This window comes from Varanus komodoensis, unplaced genomic scaffold, assembly GCF_004798865.1.
Source record: "Varanus komodoensis strain SLA01 unplaced genomic scaffold, ASM479886v1 scaffold26, whole genome shotgun sequence".
Taxonomy (NCBI): domain Eukaryota; kingdom Metazoa; phylum Chordata; class Lepidosauria; order Squamata; family Varanidae; genus Varanus; species Varanus komodoensis.
The window spans coordinates 10,316,124-10,342,562 of NW_025335684.1; the positions used below are offsets into that span (position 1 = coordinate 10,316,124).

The 26,439-nt window shown below is 52.0% G+C and overlaps 1 protein-coding gene across 1 annotated transcript in view; it reads right to left on the minus strand.

Annotated features, from left to right (window-relative positions):
* The window catches only part of BMERB1 (bMERB domain containing 1), a 34,040-nt gene extending 11,335 nt beyond the window's left edge, over nucleotides 1-22,705 (minus strand). Inside the window, exon 1 of the mRNA XM_044433748.1 lies at nucleotides 22,600-22,705. Coding sequence (XP_044289683.1) covers nucleotides 22,600-22,705 — 106 coding nt within the window. The remainder of the gene's footprint in view (nucleotides 1-22,599) is intronic.
* Between the last annotated feature and the right edge of the window lie 3,734 nt (nucleotides 22,706-26,439).

Sequence of the window (26,439 nt, forward strand, 5' to 3'; positions counted from 1 at the left end):
TCTTGATTGACCAAAGCCTCTCCCAGAAGCACAAACACCCAGAAAGGGTCTCTGAGCATGCACAGAGCTGGTTTGTCGAACCCAGTCTACCATTCACCTCCAGGAACTCTCCTTACGAGCTTGCCTGGCCCCATCCTTCCGCAGGGGCCCTCTGGAAACGGGCCGGCCTCCGCTCTGCACGCAGATCCTCTGCTTGGGCTGCCCTCCTCTGCTGCTGATGCATCGCAGGATCAGGAGCCAAGTCGGCCCCATCTGTGTCTGGGGAGCTCCCCGTCCCAAGTGCCCTTCCGCTGATTGCTCATCGTGGTCACTCCCCTGTCCACCTGGGGAGCCTGGCCTTGAGATCAGCACCTCCGCCTCTCTCATCTCAGTGTCTGCAGCTGGCCCACATTCCAAGGCACCATCCTCCTCCTCCCCCCCCCCCCCCGCAATCCAAAGGAGCAGGCCTGGAGAAAGCATACCAAGAGCAACAGCCCTTCTCACTCCCCAGAGATGGACCAGGAGTGAGCGATGCTGGACAAGGGGGCTTCACCATCTCTTCCTGAAGAAGGCAAGGCTGTCTGGATCGGGGCACCGGGAACTTTGTGCCGTGGCTGTAAACCTTGTGGAGCAAAGCACGGCTTGCGCTGAGGGCTTCTCTCATGATGAACGTGGCTGTGTGTCCACCCTTACAGAGGCAGTCCTCCATTCGAAGGGCTGTCTGAGGACAGTCCTCTTGTGGGGCGCTATACTGGGCCAGTGCCAAGAGTAGGCACGATAGGGCACCCGCCAAGGAGTCAGGCTCCAGCAGGGGCCCCCTGGAGCGGTGCCTCCTCTTTGCCATGGCAGCTGGCTTCTCCACCCGCTTCTCCCTCCACTGTGGAGGGGAAGGCCCGGTCGATACCCCTCCACCCCGCCAGCTTGCTCCCTGCTGCCAGCCAAGAAAGCCAGTGGTGGCCAAGACGGGAAAGAGCGGCTGGTTACAAGGGCAGTGAGAAGGGTGTTGCACTGAGGAGGGAGGCCCATGGCCCGGGGCCCCCCAAACCTGGGGATGCACTTGAGATGCCAAGGATGGAGCTCCCGGAATCTCTCTTGGGGGAAGTACAAGCTTCCGCCTCCCCCCCGCCAAAATTAATTGGTGCAAATGAACATGGTGAGATGGTTTGCTTGGCCTGCAGTCAGAATCATCCAGAGACATGAAGCAGGGGAGAATGGGGAAAGCGTTAATGCCATGTGAGGAACCCAGCGCTAATGGGAAAATAATTACTTCATCAGAAAGAAAAACACAGCAATCAATTAAAGCTGCTGCTTAGAATAAGAAAGACTGCAGGGTAAATCCGTGCAAGTTGCGCTGCTCCTCGGGGCACTCCCGGAGCAGAAGTGCGGGAATCACGTGTCAAAGCAGAGTGCGCCGGCAGCCCGGAAGCCTATTCCAAGCCTGGGGAGCAGCGAGACTCCAAAGGCCGCCTGGCTCAAGCACCCCAGGAGCAGAGGGCCGGGAAAGGCAGTGGAAGGAGAAATGGGAGAAAATGCCAGTCCGGGGTGTGCTGACATCCTCCGATGTTAGAACAGCCTTTCCCAACTGGGCACCACTTCCAAATGGGTTGGACTACAGTTTCCATGATCCCCAGGCAGAGTGATGGGAGTCATAGTCCGACATATCTCGAGCTGGGGAAGGCAGAGCTTTTTTAAAAGGACTATGCCAACAACGCTGAAAAGATTTATGAGCCTCATAGCCAGAATATTCTGGGATGCCCTCTTTTTAGGATCTGACAGCTTTCTTGCATGGATGGAGGGTGCCCCATCTGGAAAACATCAGACCACGGGGATCCGACAAACCCCTCCACACACGGAGTAAGCACACTGAGCTTAACTATACTTTGAATTACGGGAGCTTCATAAGATAAAGCATAAAACGGCATCACAACCTCCCTCGGGCTGATAGACTGAGGTCTGGCGCAGAGAAGACAGGGTGTTATCAACAGATGCGGCTTTCCCAGATAACCTGGCACCAGGAGGCGAACAATTCCCCTATCAGACACGGCAAGTCTGTTGCTGCCTATTTCTAATCCCGATGAGTTTTCACTCACTCACTCACTCTCTCATTCATTCATCTCCATACCACCCAAGAGTCAAAGCTGTCTGGGCAGGTCACCATTCATAAAATGCAATAAAATATAGTATAAATTGCCATCAGCCAGAAGAACGATCCAATGCCACTGCAGAAATTTAGAACCAACACAGGTTCATGCAACTGGACCAGTTAAACTCCAGCTCTCATGTGCTTCTTAGGGCTGCTAAACGGCGCACCACAGAGGACAATCTTGCTCTGGTGCTGAAAGGATAGCAGTGTTGACACCAGGAAGGCCCCAGTGGGGACCTTTTTCAGAACTGGGGGCCACGACTGAGAAGGCCCTGTTCCTTGTTTTTACATGGGAAGAGATCATCCCAGGGGAATGTTTATAAATCACGCCAAGATTCCTTTTCCAAATACCGCCCAGCTTGTTATTTCCTTTTTTAAAAAATTAAATATTCAGTCACTTGCTTCAAAGCCCCTCTCAGCACCTACGTTTCTGAGACTTCTCTAGAGCACAGGGGTGCTGTGCATTTCTGAACACAGACAGAATTAAACCAGAGACCTTTAAGTTCAGCTATAATTGATCAGTCAGTGCAGGGGCAGACGGAAGGCTAAAGGCAGAAAGAGGAGAATCAGCTGTACCATTCAAAGCCATGTTGCTTGTCAAACACAGAAATGGTTGAGAGTATTCCCTGGAACAACACAAAAGTAACCTTTTAGAGAAAAGGTTTCATAAGAGAAGAAAGAGAGGGGGAATGATGCCTCTAAGTTCAAAACGGCGGAGCTCAGAAAAGGCTTTCCAGATCAGTGGGTCCTACTCAGAGCTAACTTAGTCTGTATTGCTAACCTACTCAGCAGGGGGAGCTTCTGAAATGCAGGCCCATAGCCACACCCCGAAGATCCCAAAGGCATCCATGGGGATTCATATCAACAAACCAGTTCTAGCGGCTCCCTCCCTTGAGGAGCAGGCCTTTTGTAGAGCAAATGGGTCTTAATTTCCCACTCCAAAGCAAGCCAACCCCAAATACTTGGCACTCTAAGAGGGATCTCTCACAATATTGTGTCGTTGCTGGGGGAAAAACTACTTCCCCACCAGCTACTGTGAGGATGCAGCTAGACTGGAGAACCTGGAGGGAAGTGTCAGAAGGCTTCTCCCATCCCTGCTAATCAAGCAATCCTGGTACTTCATCCCTGTGCATCTCAGTTCCGCTACACCATGGCTAAGCAGAAATGGATCTTGCAGCCTGCTCAGACTTCCTGGATCTTTAGGAGCCAGAAGGCGGAGAGAGAGACCTTAGCAAGAGCACTGTGGGACCCTGCCAAACGTCCATCGCACTCCACAGCCTGTTTCCTTCAGAAGTCTGCCACATGCATCCCAGGAAGCCCACAAGCCAGGCAGAGAGGCAATGGCTGCTTCTCCTGCACCACCTGCTCTTTCAGGAGACGCCGTCACTGTACCTGGATTTAGCTGTCACCACTTAACAAGGACATTTGCATACGTTCTCCTATCCAACAAAATCCAGCCCCCCCAACCAGGACATGGACACAATCAGTTCTTGCCCCCTTAGTCCTTACCCTACGATGACACACAAGGGAGAAGCAGTGGGAAAGGAAGAGGGGTATAAAAAGGAGCATTTCATCAGAGGATGTGTGCAACTGGCCTTCCTCCTTCTTCATCTCCCTCTCAGCATGACAAATGCGGGATAAGACGAAGAGTCCACCCAGCCCAGCAAGCCACCAGATGGACGTCCCTGAGACGCTCATGACATGGTGAGCACGGCAACAGCCCCTTCACCTCTGCTCCCACCTGGTATACTGCTTCTAAACCTGGAGGTTTTATTTATTTCAGTCGCATCACGACAAAGCAAGATTCGCTGGAGAAGATCATCCTGCTATGGAAAGAGGAAGAGGAAGAGGAGGAAGACCAGATGCAAGCTAGACCGGCTCAAGAAAGCCAGCCACAGCCTTGAGTCTGTCAGAGCTGAGCAGGGTCGCCATATGTCGGCGATGAGTGGACAGCACAGACAAGAACATGACCCAACGGGAAGGTCGAAAGGTCCCTGCTAGGGCAGACCTGTCTTCCGGCGTTCAGGCTCCTGCGCACAGCAGCCCAGCCAGGTCCGTCCCCGTCTGCTTTCGTCTGCATCTTGTCTCCAAAACAGCAGTCGTGAGACTAGCCATTGATAGACTGAACCTCGATGAATACGCTTCATCTCCTCTGAAAGCTCTCTGAGCTGGCAGATGGACTTCGCCATGCCTTGGCACAGGAAATCCCATTCATTGATTATGCGCTGTGCAAAGTACTTAAAAATGTTTCCTGGCCTGACTCTACCGTTAATCAATGCCATTTTCTGATTCTGGGATCCGGCCTCTGCGAGAAACCTTTTGCCCACTTTCTCTGCACGGCACATGTCTCCCAGCTGGAGGATTTCCCTGACTTTATCCTGCTGTGCCGGCAATTCTGGTGCCTCATGCAGAAGTCCAAATTGTGTGTGTGTGGGACCTCTTTCAGCCTGAGGGTCGGGGTCCATTGGGAAGAAGGTCCTGGGGCCAAAATCCATGGTTGGTACGGCTGAAGCGGTGGGGCCCAAAATCCAAAGCAACCCAGGATATTTTAGACGAAAGCCTCTATTACCAACCAAGCCTTAGAAAAGGCAGTTTAACCTTTTTGAATGGCGGAAAAGCATAAAAGCATTCCAGGGACCAAGAAAGGCTGGGCTGAGGCCCAAGCAGGGCTGGGCTGGCTCCGCGGGCCTGTGCTTCTAGACCTCTGCATGTTGCGTCAAGCCAACCCTGTTTCTTTCATTCCACCTGTATAGAAAGCTGAAATTCTGCATGCGCACACAAACACACACACACACACAGGGCTTTGTTCTGCAGTTATGCATGTGGAGCTAAGGACTTGAATTCATTGCACAGGTGCATAATAACTGGACACATCATTGCTTTCTGTGGAATAATATTCCGTGCCCGTCATGGCCTTAAGGAATGTTTGCTCAGGGTGTGTACAAGCAAAGAAACAGGTCTGTTTCTGGCTCGTTTCTCAGCCTGCCATGGAACATTTATCATGGTGCATTAATTACAGAATGTCATACGTAAGTCATATCATTTAATAACCTCGCTCTGCGGATTGGAATACCATGGGGAGATGCAGTGGTTCATAGGCTACATTGCTCCCAGTGGTCCCGCGACCCCTTATTCTCTCCACCCAGTCCCTGGCAGACAGCTGCCCATTTCAACACTGGCGGGAGTAAAAGTCCTAGTATTTAGTTTTTAAAAATCTGTTGTTTATTTATGTCATGCCTTTCCACCCAAAAATGACACCCGGGGCTGTCAGCAGTAGCAAACAACATCTTAAATTTAAAACAAATACTTTTAAAAAAAGCCACCACTGTAAAAACAATGCAGGAACAGAACAGCACCAAACAATTCAAAACTGCTTCCTCAAAGTCAAAAACCTGGAGGATTCTTGGGGAGCGTCTGGACCAGCTCACTGCTCCGTAAGAAAATGAAGGGCCAGATCACGTCCAGCCGTCCAGCTCTGTGGATTTCTCAGGCAAATCTATGGCTGTCTAAATGAGGACAGCGGGGGACAGATAATTAGGGGTGAATCCCATCCCTCTGGGGATGCAGCAAGGACAAACCACCTCGCCACCGCTCTAGGTAATTGATTCTCTTGTGCCTCTTGTATTCTATCTAGAGGCTTCTTGCAGCTTTCAACCAGAGCATCTATTCCTGACTTCTGAAGCCGCAGAGAACCAGCCCCTGGAGGTTTCGAGGAATTGCAAGCGAGATGTCAAATTTGGAAGCTCAGAAGCTTAGATGCATCCCATGCCCTGAACGGAAATGCTATCATGATGCCTTGCACCCAGATTTGCACCTGAATGGTTCGGGGGGGGGGGGGCTGGATGTTAATAGGAACTGGCCTGAGTGCTTGACCCCAGAGTGCTGCCGTCCCTGCCCCACAGCAACCCCCCCCCTCCAGGTACATTTTCAACCTCCGAGGAAGGAACCAGCATCATTCTTTGTGGGGTGGGGGGGCAGCTTTTGGAATCCCAGCTTGAACATCACAAGATCTCAGTGCTGGGACTCCGAAAGCCCTGCAGCCTCCGGAAAACCTCACCAGGTCATAGGACCGAGCCCTTAGTGATTCAATGGGGCCGCACACTGTGGCAGAGAATCCACCATGGATTCCAGTGAGTTCAGACATCTGTGGATCTGGCCAGTGGATTTGACAGTGGACTGGCTTTTTCACAGTTAGGTGGACAAGTGGGCCCTTTTTTACCTTTTGGGGAGATCTGCACAAAACCGCATTTATACAAACACACACACATCCAAATGCACACTCGTGTAAATAGAACAAAATTCTCCGACCTTCCTAGGGGAAATAAATCCTGATCTGAGGATTTAATAGATTGGATGGAATGGAGTTGATGAAATCCGTATGGGCCTAGATGGCCGTCTCACCCCAGCTCCCACTCCTCCCCCCGTCCTTCCCTATTTTAAAACTACTGCTGCATTTCCTGCTACCTTAGAACAAGAAGAGCAGCGCTCCTGATCTCCCAAAACGGCACCCTTTTGAAACTCTCTTGAACCATACTGCCACTGTGGTCAGGGATCGGATCTGAAATAGGGTTTGTTTCAGCTGCTCCCTTGCCTGCTTTCCCTGGAGGGTCATTTGGGCCCAGCATAAGAATATCCAAAGAACCTGGCTGGATCAGACCAGAGTTCACAAAGTCGTCAACCAGCTGCCCACAAGAAACCCGCAAGTAGGGTTTGGGTGCCACAGCACCCTCACATCCATGTCCCCTAAAAACTTGGTACACTTCAAATGCACTATTGACTACAAGTTCCATCATTGCCAGCCAGCATGGCAATAGACTGCAGAGGAAAAGGGAAAGGGTCTTCCCACCTTTGGGACCCACATTGGGAGTAGCCAAGGGCCCCAGGACACACACTTCTAGCCTGTATGGAAGAGACTCGGTTCACATCAATCGTTCTACAATGACGGGGCCACCACTGAGAAGGCCCCATCTCTTGCGCATGCCCGTCCTCAATGGCAAGCGCTTGCAAAGGGCACCTGAGATCAATTTCAGGGTCTGGGCAGGAGGGTGGCAGGTAAAGGCACAACCTCACATAGCCTGGGTTGATGCTCTCAGACGGGACCGAGGAATGAGAACCCGAGGCAATTATTTTCCCCATTGATGCATTCCTCTGACTTCAGTCCTGTCTGGGAGTGTCTCTTGAGTACTGTACAAAAAAAATCAATTTCTGTTCCAACTGCTGGAATGTCAAAAATAATCCCTTTTCACCTTTCTCTTAAGCTGCTGGCATTACCTGCTAATTTCTGCTGTCTTCCTTGCAAGAGCATTCTGGCATGTAATTATTCCTGGCTTGGTGCGTTTGTCAATTTTTAACATCTTTCCTCTGCTAAGTAGTTAATTGTACAGCCCGCCATCACCTTCCTGCCAAAGAGGAGAAAGCTTTTAGTGGTTCTCATTTGCTAGGAATAAATTATTTTGTTCCAGCATTCAGTGACAAGCCACAGTGTAATTTCATCTGCTACTTTCTATAATTGCACTTCAGATTTCCTAGGGCATGAAAGCCACTTTAAAAAAAAAAAAAAACACCCTTCTAATGCATTTATTTATGTATTTGTTTATTTTTTATTCTGCTCTTCAGCCCAAAAAGGATCCCCAAATGGCTTACATATAACCAGTAAAACAAGACAGTCCCTCCCTCCAGACATACAATCAAAGAAGGCACAACACACAAGGAAAAAGGAACATGGAGGGAAGAGGAAAATGTTGCTTCTGTTTGCCCATTTCTTTCCTACCCACCCCTACAGTTCTCCATCTTGTGTAGCACTTAAACTAGGGATGCCAAATGTCTTTCCACAGATGACCAAATTCCATTTCAGAGAAACACTCCGAGGCTGCATCCCATGGTGGGCAGGGCAGAAGGGTGGGACCAAACATACCAGCGTTATACTGGTATGTCTTCTATACCCTTCCTTTAAAAGTGAGGGAGGAAAAGAAAGGGGGGGGGAAGCATAAGTGTGTCTGGTGGAGAATGCGGAATATGTATGTTGAGAGCCTAAAGACCTTTGGGGACAATCTGTCAGGGGCGCATGCAGGCAGTGGGTGAGGTTGCAGCCATCACTGTGTGGGGCCACTGCCTTTCGCAGGTGGCTTTTGAAATTCACCCCAGGAACCTTGCCGAGGAACTAAGCTGAGGGGCACGGGTTGCCCTTCCAGCCCTCCTGGTTAGTCAGTCCTTTGAGCATGGCAGGTTCATGGAAACACAGAAACCTGGTCGCCGAGTGAGTCTCCCAACTAATATCTGGGAGATTTAAATCCCCCATAATTACTGCATCCCTCCCCTGAGATATCCTTCGAATCTGATCTGTCCGGGCATCGTCCGGGGTCTCAAGATGACTTGGAGGGCAAGAACACCCCTCACGGTCAGGTCCCTCCCCCTGTCAAAACCCCTTACTTCCACCCAGACGGCCTCCACCGGATCCCCATCTGTGCCACATCGCACCCTATCCCTTCCCTGACGTATCAAGCCACGCCGCCACCCCTCTTTCCCTTCCTGTCCTTTCTAAAGAGGTGCTACCCTTCTGTGTTCGCATTCCAGTCTTGCCTCTCATCCCACCGAGTTTCCGTGCTCCCCCATCAGGTCATACCCGCCTATTTCCAGGAGAGCCTCAAGCTCTTCCTGCTTTCTACCCATGCGCACACCATTGGTGCCTGTTCTGATAATCGCACATCATATCCTGTGAGCACAGCCATTTCCAGCCTCAGCCCCTCCCGGTCCAGTGTCCCAGGTGACACGCAGCTTTCCACGCGCGTTGGCGTTCCCCACGTCCTCATGCAATTCCGAAAGGGTTGCAGGCGCGCAGCACAAGAAAAAGCCCAACCCCATCTGAACTCTGCACGTGGCCCTGGGCCGCACATGACTGCTCAGGATGCACAGTATCCACAGGTGGAAATTGGCAGGTGCAGCGCGGGGTGGCTCTGAGCAGGGGTCCTTGATCTCATTTATTCTGAGTGGGCAATGAAATCCTGCAAATGCACAGCAGGGTCTCCCGCAGGAGTGTGCAAGCACGCGTGGCTTCTCGTGCACTCGAGTGCATCTGAAGAGGTGTTTTGACTGTGACTGGATGATTGCAATCGTGATTTCTCGTGCAGTGCTATTAAATACTTCAAGCTATGCATCCGCATGGCTGCACCGGGTTGAGTGGAATAACGATCGCTAGAATCCTGACACTGCAGCTCTAAATGACGCTCTTGTTGTCGTCGTTGTCGTTGTCGTCGTCACACTGCGTTTCGTATATCCCATCTCTTTTCCCCTTGTGAGGAACACAAGGCAGCTTACGGCCATTTTTCTCTTCACAACAACCCTGTGAGGTGGGTTAGGGCAAGAGTCTGGACCAAAGTCACCCAGCTTCATGGCTGCATGGAGACCAGATCCTGGATCCTCCATCCAGCCATCGAACCCGCTGCCTCACTGCTTGCGGCAATCCTGTGTACAGTGGCGATGCTGGTACCTTTAGGGAGGCCGGTGCCCTGGAGCTGAAGCAGGGCTTGCTCTTTCAGCAAGCTGCTTCCTAAGCTAAACCATATCTAGACTGCTCTGGGGGGCAGAAGCCCAAGGCAAGGAATAACCTTGCAATGCTTCACAACAACAGTTCAAATTTCTCAAAGATACACATGCACACTGTCAAGGGACGATCAGCCTTAATAAGCTGGTTTTCGGGACCTTGATGACCTTTCTATGGCGACCTATTCCACAGGTGTGGGGTCCATGCAGAAAAGACCCACCCAACTGCTCTCACCGCTGGGCAAGCGAGGAGCCCTCACTTGCTGTTCTTGCAGCAGGAGCGGCTCCTTTGAGTCATCAGGCCCCAAACGGTTTGCAGTGTTTAAGGTTAAAACCAGGGCTTTAAACTGGGGTCAGAAACACACCAGAGATGCATGGATCGGTGGGGATTGCTGACTTCAAATGGTTTAAATGGGACTTTCACCCCTCCGAATTCTCACTGAAATTGAAAATGCTTGGCTTGAGTGGATTTCTCTGTGGAAGGGCCATGGATGCTACTCAGCTCCAGTACTCAGGACCAATTGCTGGGCAGTTTGCTCTGGCTGGACCTCCGGGAAAGAAAAAAAGGAATAAAGAAAATTGATCCTGACGTTTTCCCAGTTGCATCCCCAAAAGCAAAAGCTTTTGAAGAGAGCAGAGGAAACTAGATGCTTGTGGAAATCTAGTCCTAGGAGGAACAGTTGAACAAGCGGGGTATTTTTAGCCTGGTGATTAAGGGATTAATAGGAGATATGACAGCCGTCATCAGAAGGACAGAAGAGACTGCTCTTCTCTGGAGGGATGACAGGGCTAGAACCAATCGATGGAATTGGCAGGAAAACAGATTTTGGTGAAACTTTAGCAGAAATCCCCTAATAGTGTCAATTGTCAGACAGTAGAACTGACCGTCCTGGGAAGCGGTGGGCTCTCCTTCATCAGAGGCTTTTACACAGAGCCTCAGTGGTCATCTGTCAAAATCCTCAAGTTCAGGGGTGCCCAACCTCTTTCAGCCTGAGGGCTAAATTCAATTCTGTGGGAATCCCCAGAGTAGCCTCCCAGTGCGGGAAGGGGCAGATTCAAAAGGGGGCAGGAGGACGTTTCTCTCCCTCTTCCATAATCCTGGAAAGCAAAGGGGCATCTGATGGACCTGATGCAGGGGAGATTTAGGGCAGATGGAAGGAGTGGAGTTCACTCCCAGAAATGTAGGGGTGGCCATGCACCCGAAAGCAGTACAAGGGACCGGAAAATGCATGCAGCTTAAGGAGATCCACAGCTACCAGCCCTGATGGCTCTGTGCTGCCCCCAGAGGCAAGGGGCCCATGGGCACCAGTTGCTGGGGAAGATGGGCAAGAGGGTGCTGTTACACTCAAGCCCTGTTTTGGGGTTCCCTGTAGGCGGCTGATTGGCTATTGTGTGACCAGAATGCTGGACTTGGTGGGCCTTGACTCTGCTCCAGCAGGGCTGTTCAGTGCTCTTCAAAGGGCCAAGACAATGTCCTCCTGCACAAGCGGGATGAAATGCTGGGCCATCGCTTGGAAAAAATCCAGCAGAACAGGAGGCACCTGACCCTCAGTGAAAGAAACACAGGCAGAATGCATTCCAGTGCCTCCATAAATGCCTAGCACAGCTCTGAATCCGGAGTAGCATCCGAGCCGGAACTGCGGTGCTTGTGCCCACCGGGATCTTAGCCTGACTCTCCGGAGCTCTCCAAGGTCCCGTTTACGTTCCTCTCCCCACTGCTGCGAACTCTTCCCAGTGGAGCAGCTAGGGCTGGACCTGGGGCTGAACTTCAGGGCCCTGCCATGAAGGAGCTCCCAAAAGACTACCCAGAGGGTGGGAAGAATAGGCCCAGTTGTCACAGGAAGCCATAGGCCCCTCATGGCCGACGGCATGGGCAGACAGGTGTGGCCCACCAGAAACAGACAGTGCTGCTGCTTATGTTTATAAAGAACCATCCTTCTTATTGTTTTTAAAAATATGTTATCGGGTGTGGCAAGCCAGGCACGCTCAAGTTACAGATGTTCATTTTATTACGATTCATTTTGCAAAAGATGCTATTCTGCCCTTTCATAAAATGTTGCTTATTCAAAAGCTTCAGAGAAGCAGAAGCGAAGCCCACTTAATTCCTGTTGTCTCAGGGATGCTATGGCATAATTAAATTTAAATATGTTACCAGGTGTCTTCCCCAACCTGATGGTGTCAAGATGCTTTGAACAACCAATCCCATTGGCCCATTGCCATGGTCAGGGATTTTGGGAATTGTAATACAAAGCAGCAGAGGAGAACCAGGGTGCCTTCCCCAGTTCTGGACTATTTCCTGGGAACATCTTTTTATGTTATTCTGACATGGGGGGCGGGGTTATGTCTGCTCTTTTATGTCTCTTAATTGCTTTTATGGATGGGTAAGTTACCGATAGGCTATGCTTGTTTGGTTTTTAAAGACTGTTCCCTGTTGCTACAGTGCCCAGAGGCTTGACTGTGCTAGACAGGTGCCGCAAAATCTCCCCAACGTCAGCATGTCAGCATCGAGAAAAGCAACGGAGAGTCTCTTGGCATGTTGAAGGATAAAGACTTCTGAATTGGATGCATGTGAGCTTCCGCCCTGGGATGCTTGCATGCAGCCAGCACACAGAATGAGGTATGGGAGGGAAGGGCATGCTATGAAGTGGCAAGATCCATCAGCCACAGCCCCCTCCCTTCTTGCCCCCCGGTATGCCCCTTTCCACCTCGCCAAAGCACATCTGCGTCCTGGGAGAGGCAGTCCTTCCTTCTACACTGGCTGTGGGGAGACAGACAGTGCGTGGCCTGGGCTTCAGGGTCCCAGAGCTGAAGTCACAGTACCTCACAAATTATCCCAACCAGTCAACGTTGGGAGGCCGGAGAACTGCATCCTAACAGTTTTATGCTGTGCTACATAAATCACGTTATTTATTTATTAGATTTATAGCCTGTCTTTTTCTTTCCAAGAGCTCAAAGCACCTTCCATCATTCTCCTCTTCCTGCTTTCAGTCTTATCTGCACAACAGCCCTGCGAGGTAGGCTGGGCTGAGAGCCTGCAACTGGCCCAAAGTCACCCAGTCGGCTCCATGGCTGCAGGAACTCAAACCCGGGTTGCCTGAGTCCCAGTCCCATGCTCTTCACCACTGCACCACACTGGCTCTCTAAACTAGTTCATCTTTAAGCTGTCACAGAATTCTTTGTTGTTTCTCCTTACTGTTGGGACTCTGAGTTTGCTTGTACACTTTTGGGAAAGTGAGACAATGATAAATAAATTGTTGTGGGGGTCTCACTGACTGAAGGAAAGAAGATCCTGGATCTGGATTTGATAAATCTTTCTCAATGGATTTGCACCCGGAATGTAACTTGCACCCAGAATAAAAAGCTAGGTTTTCCTTTCTGGAAAAACATCAAATGGCTGTCTCCCCTCTTCAATTTCTTGCACTTTCTAAGTTAAGAATGAGAAGGTGCTAGAAGTCAAACAACCAGAAAATAACTTGGAAAATGAGACATTTTGACAATATCAGTGCCTGTAGTTGAGCTTTTACATCCCCAGCTAATAGAACAGGTGGCACCCCCAGTAAAATAATATTTGGGGTTCTGCCCCCTAAATGAATCATCACGGATTGGCAAGGACACCCCAATACTCCCCAAGCCACTCTGAATTGCTCAGGCTTCCAGAGAGCCAACTGAGCCTTTCTCTTTCAAGAGCACTTCTCAAAATATACATTTCCCCGCAAAAGCTTCCCTGTTATAAAACAGTAACATAAGATTAAGAGCATCCCATGGATTGCTGAGATGCCCTTGCTTGATCTTTTTTTAAACTATTTTTTGTCTGTTTTGCCCTAAGAAAGAAGTTATTTTGGCTGGTTTGTTCGAGGTGGGTTTTTCCATTTTCTGCATTGTGAGGGAATTAGCGCTATAGAAAGACTCTGACTCGTGTTGTTGATACAGCGGCTGCCTCCTTGGAATATGAATTGGTGTCATTTCATCACGGATGCCTCCGTTTGAGGGTGGTGTTAGGCAAGATTTAATTATGCTCATTTAACTGCAGGTGCTGAGTGCCTTGGAGATAAATGGAGTGGCAGATAAACTCTACCCGGCTGCCAGCATTTTATAGCTGGTGCCTAGGAGAGACCGACTTTGCAACAATCCAGGGGTTGCTATTATGGATTTTTTTCTTTTGGGATGCTTTCCCACAGCTGCCGGACATAAGGGTCCAAGTTGGTGTCTACATTGGCTACCAATTGGAGTCCGGGTGCGATTTAAGGTGCTGGTGATGACCTTTACAGCCCTAAGCGGCTTAGGGCCTGGTTCTCTGAAGGAGCGTCTCCTTACCTATGTGCCTGCCCACCTCTTAAGATCTGGGCTGGAGACCCTTCTCCAGGAGCCCTCCTTGAAGGAGATGAAGAGGGTGGTTCTTGGAGAAGGGTCTTCTCTGTGGTGGCACCCTGGCTACGGAATATGCTCCCCAGAGAGGTCCGCCTGGCACCAGCACTTTATTCTTTTTGGCGCCAGGCCAAAACCTTTTAATTTTCCAAGTTTTAGATTATGATGTAAGTGGGGGGTTTATGGTATACAATAGATGCTGTGCTCCACTTGGTTTTATCGTAAGACCATCCCAAGATCACACGGTAGTGGACGGTATGCTAAACTTTTAAATAAAAAAGTCACCGCTCCAACATGTGACATCAGAGCCAGGTGTCTCACTGTGGACTAGCAACCAGTGCAGTCACCCTTCCCCTCGACTTAACAAGCACAACAGCCCTGTGAGGTGGGTAAGGCTGAAGCAGAGAGCTCCGGGTTGTGTGTTGTGGCCAAGGAAGGCTGTGAGCCCAGGTTTCCTGGCTCCTAGTTTAACGCACGACGCAGGACACAGCTTCCGCTTGTCGATCTCTCCAGGGAAATGATGATCCTGGATTCTTAGGGCCGTGTGCACAAACGGTTTGCGGAGCCTGATAAGACCTCGGGTCTCCTCTGTATGCAGCACGGTGTAGCCAAGAGGTTGGAGCAGTTAGAGTTGGACTAGAGCCCCGGGGATCTGGGTTCTAGTCCTCACTTGGCCACAGAGCTCACAGGGGACCTGAGCCGGTCTCTGACTCGCAGCCTAAGGCCACCTCATCGGGTTGCTCTGAGGACAAAGCAGGAGTGGGAGGATGGGCAATGTGGTGTAGTGGTTGGAGCGTTGGGCTGGGACATGGGTGATCTAGGTTCTAGGCTCCAGGCTCCACTGGGTGAAATTGGGCCAGTCCCTGACATTCAGCTCAACCTCACAGGGTTGTTGTGAAGGTGGTGAGGAGAAGAATTAGGTGAGGCACCATGATTTCTTGCAAGAGGAGAAAAGGTGGGATACAAACATAATTCATAAAGTGATAAAATGTACATATTCACTGCAAGCTAAACACACACCCTTGTCTACCCAGCAACAACTCTGTGACACGCTGAAGGCGGCGTGAATGAATGTATACAAGCCACACATTGAAGCTTTTCAAAAATAAAATTAAAAGCATGCAAAAGGAACTTGTTCCTCTTAGAATTGATGTATGCTTCATTTTCTGAAAAATCTCTGCTGGTTTTTAAGTGCTTTCCACCACTGCCCCATCCCCAGCACCATAACAAATCTATTTTTGGTTTAAGATAAAAATTGAGTTTGTCCTTCTAGTTCCTTTGCCACTGCCCTGCCTTCAAAAGACAGAGACGGGCTCCATCACGCAATCCGAGGAAGATCCAGGCAGAAGAAAGACGATGCAGTTCAACGCAAATAAGCACAGCAGCTTCCCCAGCCAAGTGGGGATCCCTTTTTCTGTGTAGGTACGCAAGGGCTTGGGCCCTGAAATACTCCTCTGCTCACTTTGCAAGCTTTCTTAAAGGAAATGGGACTCACGCTGACACGCAAAATGCCACCAAAGCCCATCTGGCTTCTCTCACCCCCAAATATGCCACTGTTGAGAACACCCCATTGGCCCAACTCCCAGCCTCACCTCATGCCAAGATCTCTGATGTCGGGGTGCCTACACTTTCTGGGGGTCTGCACTGTTCTTCCTCTCCCCATAGCCTCATTTTTAGAGCTGGAGACGGTGCCAGCTCCAGGCTTTCGAGAAGCGTTCAGTAAAGCTCCCGGAATGGCCCCATGCCCTGGGTGCATCGAGCTTCTCACCACCACCACTGCCAGCCAGCCAGCCTTGCTCCTCCGTGTCTTTCCTTCTATGGGTGTCTCTTGCTTGTGGGGCAGAGAGGCGGGAGCATGCCGCTGGGGCGTCTCCTGCTCCCGCCAGCGCCAGTGCTGACGGCCGAGCAGGAGGCAGGTGAGCGAGTGGGCCGTGGTGCTGAAGAGGAGCAGCAAACCCAGTCCAGGCCCTTGGGGGATGCTGCACCACGCCTGGCCTGGATGCAGATCTGGGCTGCAGGCACCTGCTCCCGGACCCGGGCACGTGCCCAAGATGGTGCCTGTGCACCCCTGCACAATTAGGGTGAGCCATGCGGTATCGCGGTATCGCTGGTGGGAATTAGGGGGCAGGTGCTCTTGGTGCACCTTTCAAGGTCAGGGAGATTTGGACCCTTCCGATGGGGAGGATGGGCCCTGTGAAACAGGTATCAAGACGAAGAGGCGGAGGGGCTACTCAAGGCCGTCCTCTCCAGGTGTTCAGGGAGACATGAGAATGGCCAGGATCTGCCACTGACCATTCAGTAGCAGGAGCCAGGAGCCAGGGAAACTGGGACACTCTTGGCCCCATGAAGCACCACCAGGAGGAAAAAGCTGGCCAACTAGAGGGGCAGCGTACAGAGAAGAGTCTTGCGAGTCTCCAAAAAAGCTCCTGGAGGAAGGGGGCCCAGGGTTACTCAAAAGGAGGGTTATCAGAAGTAGCTGCTAGACTGTGTTCAACAAACTACTCTGTGCATGCTCAGAGACTCATCCTTTGCCGACTGTGCTTACTGGATGTACACTGGAGCATAAGAGGACTTACCGAAGAATGGCCTGTTGTTTGGGGAGTGTGAAGGGCGAAACCAAGCGTCTGACGATTGCAAGGAAATGTCCTCGTTTTAAGGGGAAGCGCCAGCTTCTCCAAGGGCTGGCATGGAAGGACAGGTTCCAATACGGCATTGCTCTCCACCCAAGAACGCACAAGGCATCATGCACGATTAGCGGATGCAACATCCACAGGGGGTTTACTGGCAAGATCAGGAAAGTCCTTGCCCACTCGCTGCCTTGGAACTTTCCTGCAAAATCCACAGGGACTTTGGGAAATGTCATGCACAGCTATTTCCCCACCCCCAGCGCCTCATGGAGCGGGAAAAAGGCATCACTGCGGAAGCAAGTCGGAGCTGATCAAACATCGCAAGGGGACTGGGAGAGGGAGCTTTTGAAAAGGGAGAAGGCTCCGCAAGACAGAGGGTGAAAGGTGCCACCAGTCGAGAAAAATTGGCATGCGCAAATGCCCATGTTGAGACATAAACTGGGAAAGCATCACGTGGAAATCCTTCAAATGGAAATGCAGCACATCCCCACATGCTGGGGAGCACGGGACCTGCTCGCCTCACTCCTTCTGCTCCCAGAGTGCAAACTGCCCATGTGCTGCTTCCAGACCCAGCTTCCTCCTTACAGGTCTTTATCCCGGGCTGGGCAGGAAGTGTCTTTACTTTCCTGCTCCCTGAGGATTCCCCTCTGCAAAGTGAGATGCCTGGCCACCCTACGTCCATCAGGTTCAAGTGGAGGCAGTCCTGTGGATGAATGGGCCACCCTTGAGCCTCAACTCTGCCCTTTCACAAGCGCCATCGATATCCATGGAGCACAGCTGCCACAGAGGCCCCATTCATTCCTGATGAAGGAAGCAAGCTGGCTTGACTGTTGTCTGGAGCATGCAGGGACGGCAGGCCTTTCTCTGTCCCAACCGGTTCCGCAGCAATGCAGCCAAACTCCCTAGGAGAGATGCCTCATTTGCAACACCACTGAAGGTTCACAAGGAGACCGCTAAGCTGTCAGGGTCATAGAATCCTGGAATAGTAGAGTTGGAAGGGGCCATGCAGGCCATCGGGTCCAGCCCCCTGCTGTTGCAGGACACCACATCACACCATCCCACTCAGGGGGCTGTCCGGTTTCTTTTTGGATGTCTCTACTGGGTCGGTGTTTCTTGGATCTTGTTCATGCCTGTCTGATCTTCACAATCTGCTCGGAGTATCCTCATGGTCAGAGAGGATAGGAAGGAATAACGTGATGGATAATGAAAAAATACAATTCATCTTGCTATCCTTCCCATCAGGGTACAATAACCACCCACGGCAATTTTTAAAACTGTGCCTAGTGCCCCAAGTTTCTTCTGGTCTGCAGTGGGACTTCCTAATTCATAATCATGTTTGTCCTTTTGTTTTTCTAGACTTCACTCCTACTAGCAAACTCAGTGCAGACAAGCCATAGAAAGCGAAGCACAGACAAACTGAGGGGAGTTTCTGAGGGTTTTTAAATTTTTGTCAAATGGCAAAGGGGAACACACGCTCCTGCTCTTCACCCCACAGAGAAAACCAAGGAATTTATGAACCGCAATTGCACAGTGCAAAGCATCGAGTGCAAACCAATCTGGCACTGAATGGCGTACAGTTTGCATCAGCAACTCAGCTGCTACAGCCCTGCAGGTTCAAAGGACTGGGTTGACAATGGCGGGCATGTCCTCGGAGGCGCCTCAAGCCCTGCAGTGACTGGGCTCAGACCACAGGAAGAGCCATGCTCAAGGGCATTGTCGTTGGAACCTGGGTTATCAAGTCATCTGAACTCCACCAAGATTATAGTGGCAAACAGTCCACAGTTTACAGCCTGGCAACAAAAGATAGGTTCCTTGCCATGGGTTGCTCTTGGTTCAGGTGATAGAGTTTCCTGTTTGCAATCGTGGCCCCAGTCCATTTGGTTCTGATTCTGCCTAGCACTGGCACATGGGCCCTGACCGCTTGTCCGAAATAGGATTTGGGCCTCCAGCTGAAAGGAGTTTCCCACCCCTGCCTTCGAGGGATGGCTGCTGGCAGTCGGTTTAGAAACCTACCAAAGCAACGATCGGTTATTCAAGTGGCCACAGCTCAGTCCTTTATAAATAGCAGAACTTCCTGTTATTCTGGGATCCAATAAAAAGATCTTTTTGCAATTAAACTAGAATGTGAAGGAAACCAATCCACATCTGCATTTATCCACATGCAGGAATAGGGTATCTCTGACTCATGAGCTATCTTGAATCAGAATTGATGTGAGTGTTGGTGGAGTGGAAATATATTGAGTAGAGACGGGCAGATTTTATACAATCCATTTTCCCTTGTCTTTCCAGGATTGTCAAGCACCTTTTGTTTCATCATCTGCTTGTTGATGGAACTGAATTTATTCAGGTTTTGATCAGCATTACGTTCTGCTTACGTCAGAGGTTTTCAGCTGGGTTAATCTACTGAAGTAGATTATTGAAAAGTGACCGATTATTCAGAATGCACATTTTGTACATTCATGCAGTCATTCCAATGCACAATAGCACAAGCACCCATTCACACATTAACCAGCATGCATTAATTAATGTGCATCAGTGCATATGAGAATTAATGTAAAGTCCCCCTCCATCGCAAAGTAAATAATAACCTATCCTCACGTTTGCACAGTTCATGTGACCTGCGGAAAAAATGCTCAGCTGTGGGATCCAGCCTGGATTTCATGGACATCCCTCGTGGGCAGTATCCAGTGTGTTAGTTTGCAACATGGTGTGCAACATGGATCAGTCTAAGGACAGTTGGATGCATGTTTTTCCCAAAGGTCCCTAGACTTCGGCGGACGCAAAGCCATCACCCTCACCGACTGGACACTGGGTTCCATGAGACTGAAAGGTTTGTACCAGATTACAGCTCCAGGAGGCAACCCGATTTCCACTGAACAAGAGCTGAAGCCGAGAAGGCCTTTCCCACTGAGAAGGCCAGAGCCTTCCTTTCTCGTCCGCCGCCAGGCAGTCCTTTCCCACGCAAATCTTTGTTGCCACTTCACAGCAAGCAAGGCAAGAAGACGCTCAAGGCCCTCCAGCGAGCTGAGCCGTCGCCTCCGCTGTGTGAGCCAGAGCTGAACCCAAACGGGAACCTTCTCTCCGATCCTTCCCTTTCAGGGTGGCCCCTGCTTCTGCCTGCCCCCTTTCTGCATCCTCCTCCCCCTTCAAAGACCAAGCAAGTGAGCAGCAGTCACACTCTTGTGAACGCGAGGCGAGTGTACGAGTGGAGGGCCAGTGTGGTGCAGCGGTGTGGGCGTCTGGCCTGGGGACCGGGGAGATCAGGGTTCAAGCCCCTACTCAGCACAGTGTGAGTGAGTGACTCCAGGCCAGTTGCTTTCTCTCGGCTGAGCCTACCTCACAGGGTTGCTGTGAAGAGGGGGTGGGGGAGAGCTAGTGTGGCGTGGTGGTGAGTGTTGGATTGTGGACCTGAGAGATCCAGGTTAGCGTCCCATGCAGTCATGGAGCTCTCTGGATGCCTTTGGGCCAGTCTCTCACTTTCAGCCTAGCCTACCTCACAAGGTTGTTGTGAGGCTACCATGGGGGGAGGGGGCCTAAATAAGCCACCCTGAGTTCCCCGTAAGAGCTGGGGTATAAATGCAGTGTAATGAAAATAACCTTCAATCGATAGGTATGTATACACACGGAGAACCATTATGTGGAGTGAAAGGGCAAACGTGCCAGGACAATAGCTCATGATGATTCCATTAAAGCTTAAACTTTAGTACAAAATAAGCCCAATACCCGTTCACAACAGCAGGTCATCCTAAAATGCTCTAGCCACCACCCGTAGTGGGACAAGGAACCATTTAAATGGGATCGAACTTCCAAACAGGTTGCAATTCTGTAATTTAAAATGCTGCTCCTCCAGCAGCTATCCATGTGTCCAAAGAGAGACACCCACGCTGACCACTAAGTCGCTGGTGAGAAAAATCGGTTCTGGGTTTTCAGCAAATAGCAGGGAAACCGACTTGTGCAACGAGGAGCACAGCTACATGGCACAGAAGCGGGAAATGCTGGTCCGAGCTGAGCGCAAGGTGTTTACAGCCCAATCTCTGTTCAGAAGTAAGTCCCGCTGAGTTCAGCAAGAGCCGTTACTCCGGGTATGTGCAGCATTCACCACTGTGGCCTCAGACTGCAGTCTGGTTTCCATCTACCAGGGAGCAAACCCCGCAGAACTCAGTGGTTCTCCCTTTGGACGGGACATGCCAAGGGTCCTGCTGCTCGTTCATTCATCTCTGCTGGGAAGCCGGAGCCAGCCGGGTTCTGAACCGATGCCAAGCACTGCAACAAAACCGCGACTGCAACGGCAACACCAGGTCTGTGGGAGGGTTCGATCCAAGTGCCACAGCACACCTGGAAATGGGGCGACACCGAGTCACGGGGCGCGAGGCCGATAAGCAAAGTCCTGCCTCTCAGCCGGGACAAAGGCGACACGGGAAGGCGACGAGCCGTGCGGCGCATGGCTCTGCCGGGCCGAGACACTTTGCTGCCCAAGCAAGGGAGGCAAGGGCCGCCACTCCCTCCGTGCTGTGCACAAGAGCCAGCTGGACTTCTCTGCACCTGGAAATGGCAAGTGAATTGGCTCAAGGAGTGCAAATCAAGGCACGTGGCGCACTGGTCCCTCTTTCGGCGTGCCTGGTGGCAACCTCCCACCATTTGGCACCTAGAGAGACTGCCTCATTCTGGCCGTCTGTGGAGCCGGTGTCCTTGTGAAGCATCCTCTGATAACAGTCCTGGAAGGAGGAAAGCCTTGCCCCCTCCCCGGGAGCTGTCCCACTCCCCACAGATGCGGCTCTTCCTCCTCGGCCACGGCTTCAGAGAGACTTCGCAAGGGATTCTGGGCACACCTTGGTTTCCTCGGACAGTGACAGAGAGCGCAGAGGTTGGTATGGAATCCGCTAAAATGCGCTCTTCCTCCCGGCAAAAGGGCCACCGCTGCTGTCTGCGTGGGGAGGCAGGTGCTCGGCCAGCACGGATGGCCGCCTTGCAGGCTGCGGCAGAAATGCAAGCTACTTCCCATTGATGTTTTCAGAGCCCTGGTTGTCAATGGCCGTATTTTGGGGAGGAGCAAAAGGGGCTGAATTGGCAACAGACTTGCCACTCCGGAGCCTTTGTTAAGCCAGGCGGTTCAGCTTAAAGCAACTGGGCATGTGACCATGGGGGGGGGGGTTGGGGGGAACACCTTCCAACCCGCCGGAATACATAAAGTGAACTAGACATCTCCACACACATCCTGTTTACCAAAACACGATGTGACATTCAGGACTGTTTTCCCCTCGAAGGCAAATGCTTGGGCAAAGCCACCTTAGAGATAACAAAGGGCTAATCTTTTCCAAGTGGCATCCCAACCCCCCAACCAACCCCCCCCCCCGCTCAACCTTTCCAGGGAAATTAGTTGTGCTGATCCAAGGCTTGGCTTTTGCAAGGCTTGGATGAAGTAACTTGAGTCACCATTGGAGAAAGCAAAAAGACAAAACAAAGGAACCACTGCCTCTCCCCCCCATTTCCATCCTACAAAAGAAGGGGCGCGAATTGGCAGGTCGCGATCCCTGAGCTCTCTGGCCCAGGGCAGCCCCAGCACAAGCACAGGCCAGCTCCCCTCGGTCGGCTGGAAGCAGCTGCAGCCTCTTCCTGCCAGCATGGCTATCCTGGAAGACTGAATGAAGAGAGAGCGTGTGTGTCCGAGCACACGTGTCAAGGGCTAACTGATAGCTGCCCAGCTCCTGTCCTTTTAAAGTGCTAGTGCCAGAATCCGGATAGGAAGAGCCCCCTCTCACACCCACATGCACACACGCACAATCCCTGCCAGGGAAGGCAAACAAAAGAACCCTTAGGGCAGCTGGCGCCCTGACCACTTGTGTCGGACCACAGACCCCATCATCCCCTGGCTGGCGATGCCAGGGGATTCAGCCCCAGACTTCTGGAAGGGAGGCGGGTGGGACAAGGCTGGCCCTCAGTACTCACTTCTCCCCAGCCCGTCCGCTCGCCATTCCGTCTCCTCCACAGCCCCGTAGCGCCTCGGGGGCTTTTCCGCTTCCATGCTGGCCGAGATGGAGCGCTTCAACTCCATCCTTTCCGCGCGGATCTCCGCCTGGGCCGCGCTACTCCTTTTTCCGCGGCTCCCCGCTCCTTTTATTCCATCCCAGATGAAGCGAAGCAGAAAGGGACGGAGCGCGGGGGGGGGGGGCAGGACTTTCGGCTCAGCCTTTTCCTGGCTCTGCCGCTGGACTGGCAAGCGCAGCGAGGTCCTCACCGCATCCCTCCGCTGCGCTGGTACCCACCGAGGAAGGAGAGGGAGGAAGATGGAACGGGATGCAGCGCGCATGCTCGGTGTGGAGACGCTCCTTGAGAGGAGCGCCCGAGGGAGCGCAGGGGAGGGCGAGAGAAGGGGAGGCAGGCAAACAATGGGGACAAACATGCCGTAGTGGGGAGGGAGTGGGGGAGGGCGCCGGCCCCGCGGGGAGCGCACGGGGGCGGTGGGAGGAAGACTCCTACAGAAATGGCACTCGGCACTTGCACAGCTCTGCTCCGTGGCCGACCCTCCCGCTTCTCTGCGCTGCTGCTGGAAATAAGAACTACACACCCTTCTGGTTGCCCGAGGTTGTCTCATGGGTGGCCGTAAGTGGGTGCGAATTTCTGCCATGAGGGATGTAGGCGCGCCAGCTAGCAGGGGTGCAGGGATAGGCCGTGTGGTCTTCTGTCTCCCACAGCTCTCCGGATGTGGAGCACTTGCTGTGGTTCAAACTGCGTGGGTGAGGAAATCACTCTGCATATGCGCAGAGGCTTGCAGATTGCCTGGCATGAGTTTGGTGATCGTCGGAGCACCAGCTACTGCTGCGGTGAGTGGCCTCTGCGCTGATTTTGCAGACGCTGGGAGGATAACGAATGTTCGGCTGCCACCGGTCTGTCCTTCTGTCTGTCCTCCACTCCTTAGCTCCATCAGCCTGCAAAAACACTTAGATTTGGAGCAGATTCCAGAATGCAAAGCATCACACCAGGGTCCTCAGACGTTTTGCACCCCTGGGCACCCCTGGAGTTCTCGCAGAGTGTCTCGTAGGCACCCTCACAACATGGCTTCTGTGGGTTGGAGGCTGCCAGGGCAGGCAGGATTGGTCCCAAAACAGTGATGGAAGGTGCTAGAAAGCAGTCTGGCGAGACTAATGGAAAAGAACCCCGAGGCCACATTCAGGGCAAAAGTGGGGAGGGGACTGAACGCACCGATGGGGGGCTGCCTCCAAGAAGCCCCTCATGCCTCAGCCGTGCAAGCCACATCCTCGCAGAGCCCACCCTGCTGATCATGAAACCCAGTTCGGTCAGTGCTGTGGGAGATGGCCGGCCAAGTGCGCATGTCCGGAGCCGTCTGAGGCTGAGCACACAAGTAGCAGCTCCGTGGGTCAGACTCGCTCGCTCACCTTCTCTCTCAGATCTGCGGTCTCAGCCCGTGGCGGATGCAGCTCAGATGTGCCAATTACTCCTACGGGTATGTGCAGATTGCACTCAATTCAAAGGGGCTTGCTCTGAAGTACCTGGACAAGATACTGCAGTCTGGCTGAGGCAGATCAGGGCTAGACAAATGTCAGGCCTGTGGAATCTGCTTTTGTTGCTAGGAACCATCCATCCTTGAACGAGACACAGGAACAACCTGGGGCCAAGCCCTGCACATCCATAACAAATCTGAGTTTAATCTAAATCCATGACGTGAACACCAAACTCTAAACTGAGCCGCAGAGCTGCATAAAGACTGAAAGCCATGATGATTGTTTAATACTCCCATTTTACAGGCCAGGAAGAGTGAGGCCAAGACAGACATGACACTGGAGCATTGCAATAGCTTCTGGGTCAGGGTTTGATTGAGAGGGATAGGAAGGCTAATGACCCCTTAGATCTTCAGTTTCTCCTGCCTGCTTATTGGCACAGCCCCAGAATTCCCAGTTTCTGGACTTATATAGGCCTCTGTCGTTTCCTGGCTACAAAGAGCCAGAAAGAGGGCTCCAATTTTATTAAAAGGAATCTCTGAGGTCCTCACCATCTCTACGGCAGGAGTGCAGGAACTGAGGCCCAGAGACCAAATTCAGAAATCGGGGGTCGTATTCGACCCCTCCGGGAGGCCTGGAAGTCTTCCCACCAGCCACCCATCATGCCACGCTTCGCCAGCACCTGTGCATCCCCCCCCCCCCCAATCCTAAAAGGTAGCTTGCTCTCCCCAAGCCTGAGTTACTTGCAGGAAGGGATATGTGCTGAGCTGCCCCTTGTGGGCTTCAGCCCTGCCCATGGTTGGGACATGCCCCCTGAGAGCTTCCCCAAAATGGCAGGAGGCCCGCGGACTATAAGAGCCTCTGTTCTCCTGAGCTGCAGCCTCCAAAGGGTGCTCCTAGGCCTGTGATGGCAAACCTTTGAGAGACCGCGTGCCCAAACTGTAACCCCAAACCCACTTCTTTATCGCAACTCTGCAATAAAACCTGAATACTGAGGTTTTAGTTTAGGAAAAACAACTCATACATTAACATCTTTTGTCTTAAAAGAAAAGCACAATAGCAGGGCTTTAAGTGATACAAACATATATATCTCCTTGGCAGCGCACGGATGGCCATGCGAAAGCTCGGGCGAGTCACAGCTAATGAGCATGCGCGTGGCCCCCGCGTGCGCTGTTATCCGATGCTCGGCTGCTGGGGTGCTGCTGGGGCGACTTGGCTCGTGCGCCGACAGAGAGGGCTCTGCGTGCCCGTCCAGGGTCTCTGGAATGCATCTAAAGAGAATAAAATTGCTCTCCGCATCGGCGAACTGGTAAGCAATCTACTTGCTGCCGGATGAAGCCACTGTTTCTTGACATGGGGAAAGGCCAAGCTCTCGCGTCACTGGCCACAGTGGGGAGCTCGGCCACTCTTTTGCGCCTGGGCTGCTCGCCTGCTCTGCCGGCCATGGAGCTTCCTCTGGGCATCACAGAGGACAAGAGACACGATAATGATAACTTCGCGGTTGCTGCTGTACATCCAGAAGGAAAAGGCCAGACAGCGCGATGACTCACGAGCCGAAGTAGCAGGTGGCAAGTGCAGTTTCACTGCTAATTTGGGGGTGATGACGCTGCGGTGAGTTGCTGGAAAGGGCTGGGCTGATTCACAGGGAGCAACCGAGAGCCCGGGAGTGGGAGGACAAACGTGAGCCCATCTGAGACAGGATGGGGGGTGGCGAGTGCTGCCTTGAAGAGCCGCAAGGCTCCCCGATGCTCCACAAAACGTGCCGTCAGAACTGGCTGGAATGGATGATGTTATGGACTAGCGACTTGTCTCTCTCCTGCCAACAGTGAACTCAGTGGCAGGAATGGGGCTGTGAGGAATGGGGCCGCAATGGGGCTACTGAGCCTGGAGGAGGCACTACTGGGAAACAATGGCCTTTGTAGAAATAGAAGAGGGAAAGCAAAAAGCTGGGACCCAGACAGAGAGCACGCATGCACCAGGACCGTCCCAAAATGGGCAGAGCTTGCTCAGCGGACAAGGAATGAGGAGCATCCACCGGAAAAGAAAACTAGCCAGAGGTATTTGGCTCTTACCCCCAGAATCCCCCAATCAGTTCTGTTGGCCAGAGGATTCTGGGAGCTGTAGTTCAACGCCTCTGGAGGTCATGAGGCTGGGGAAGGTCATTGGTCAGAATGCTGGCACAACTAGCTGGCAGGAACCCTCAACAGGAGTATTTCTAGGAGCTGAGGCACCAAGATTTCAGTGTAGGAGGCTGCTTTTGAATTTATTCATTTGAGTGTTCAGTGTTCGTTGCCCTTTGAGCAGCCCAGCATCAAAAACTGTAAAAGCT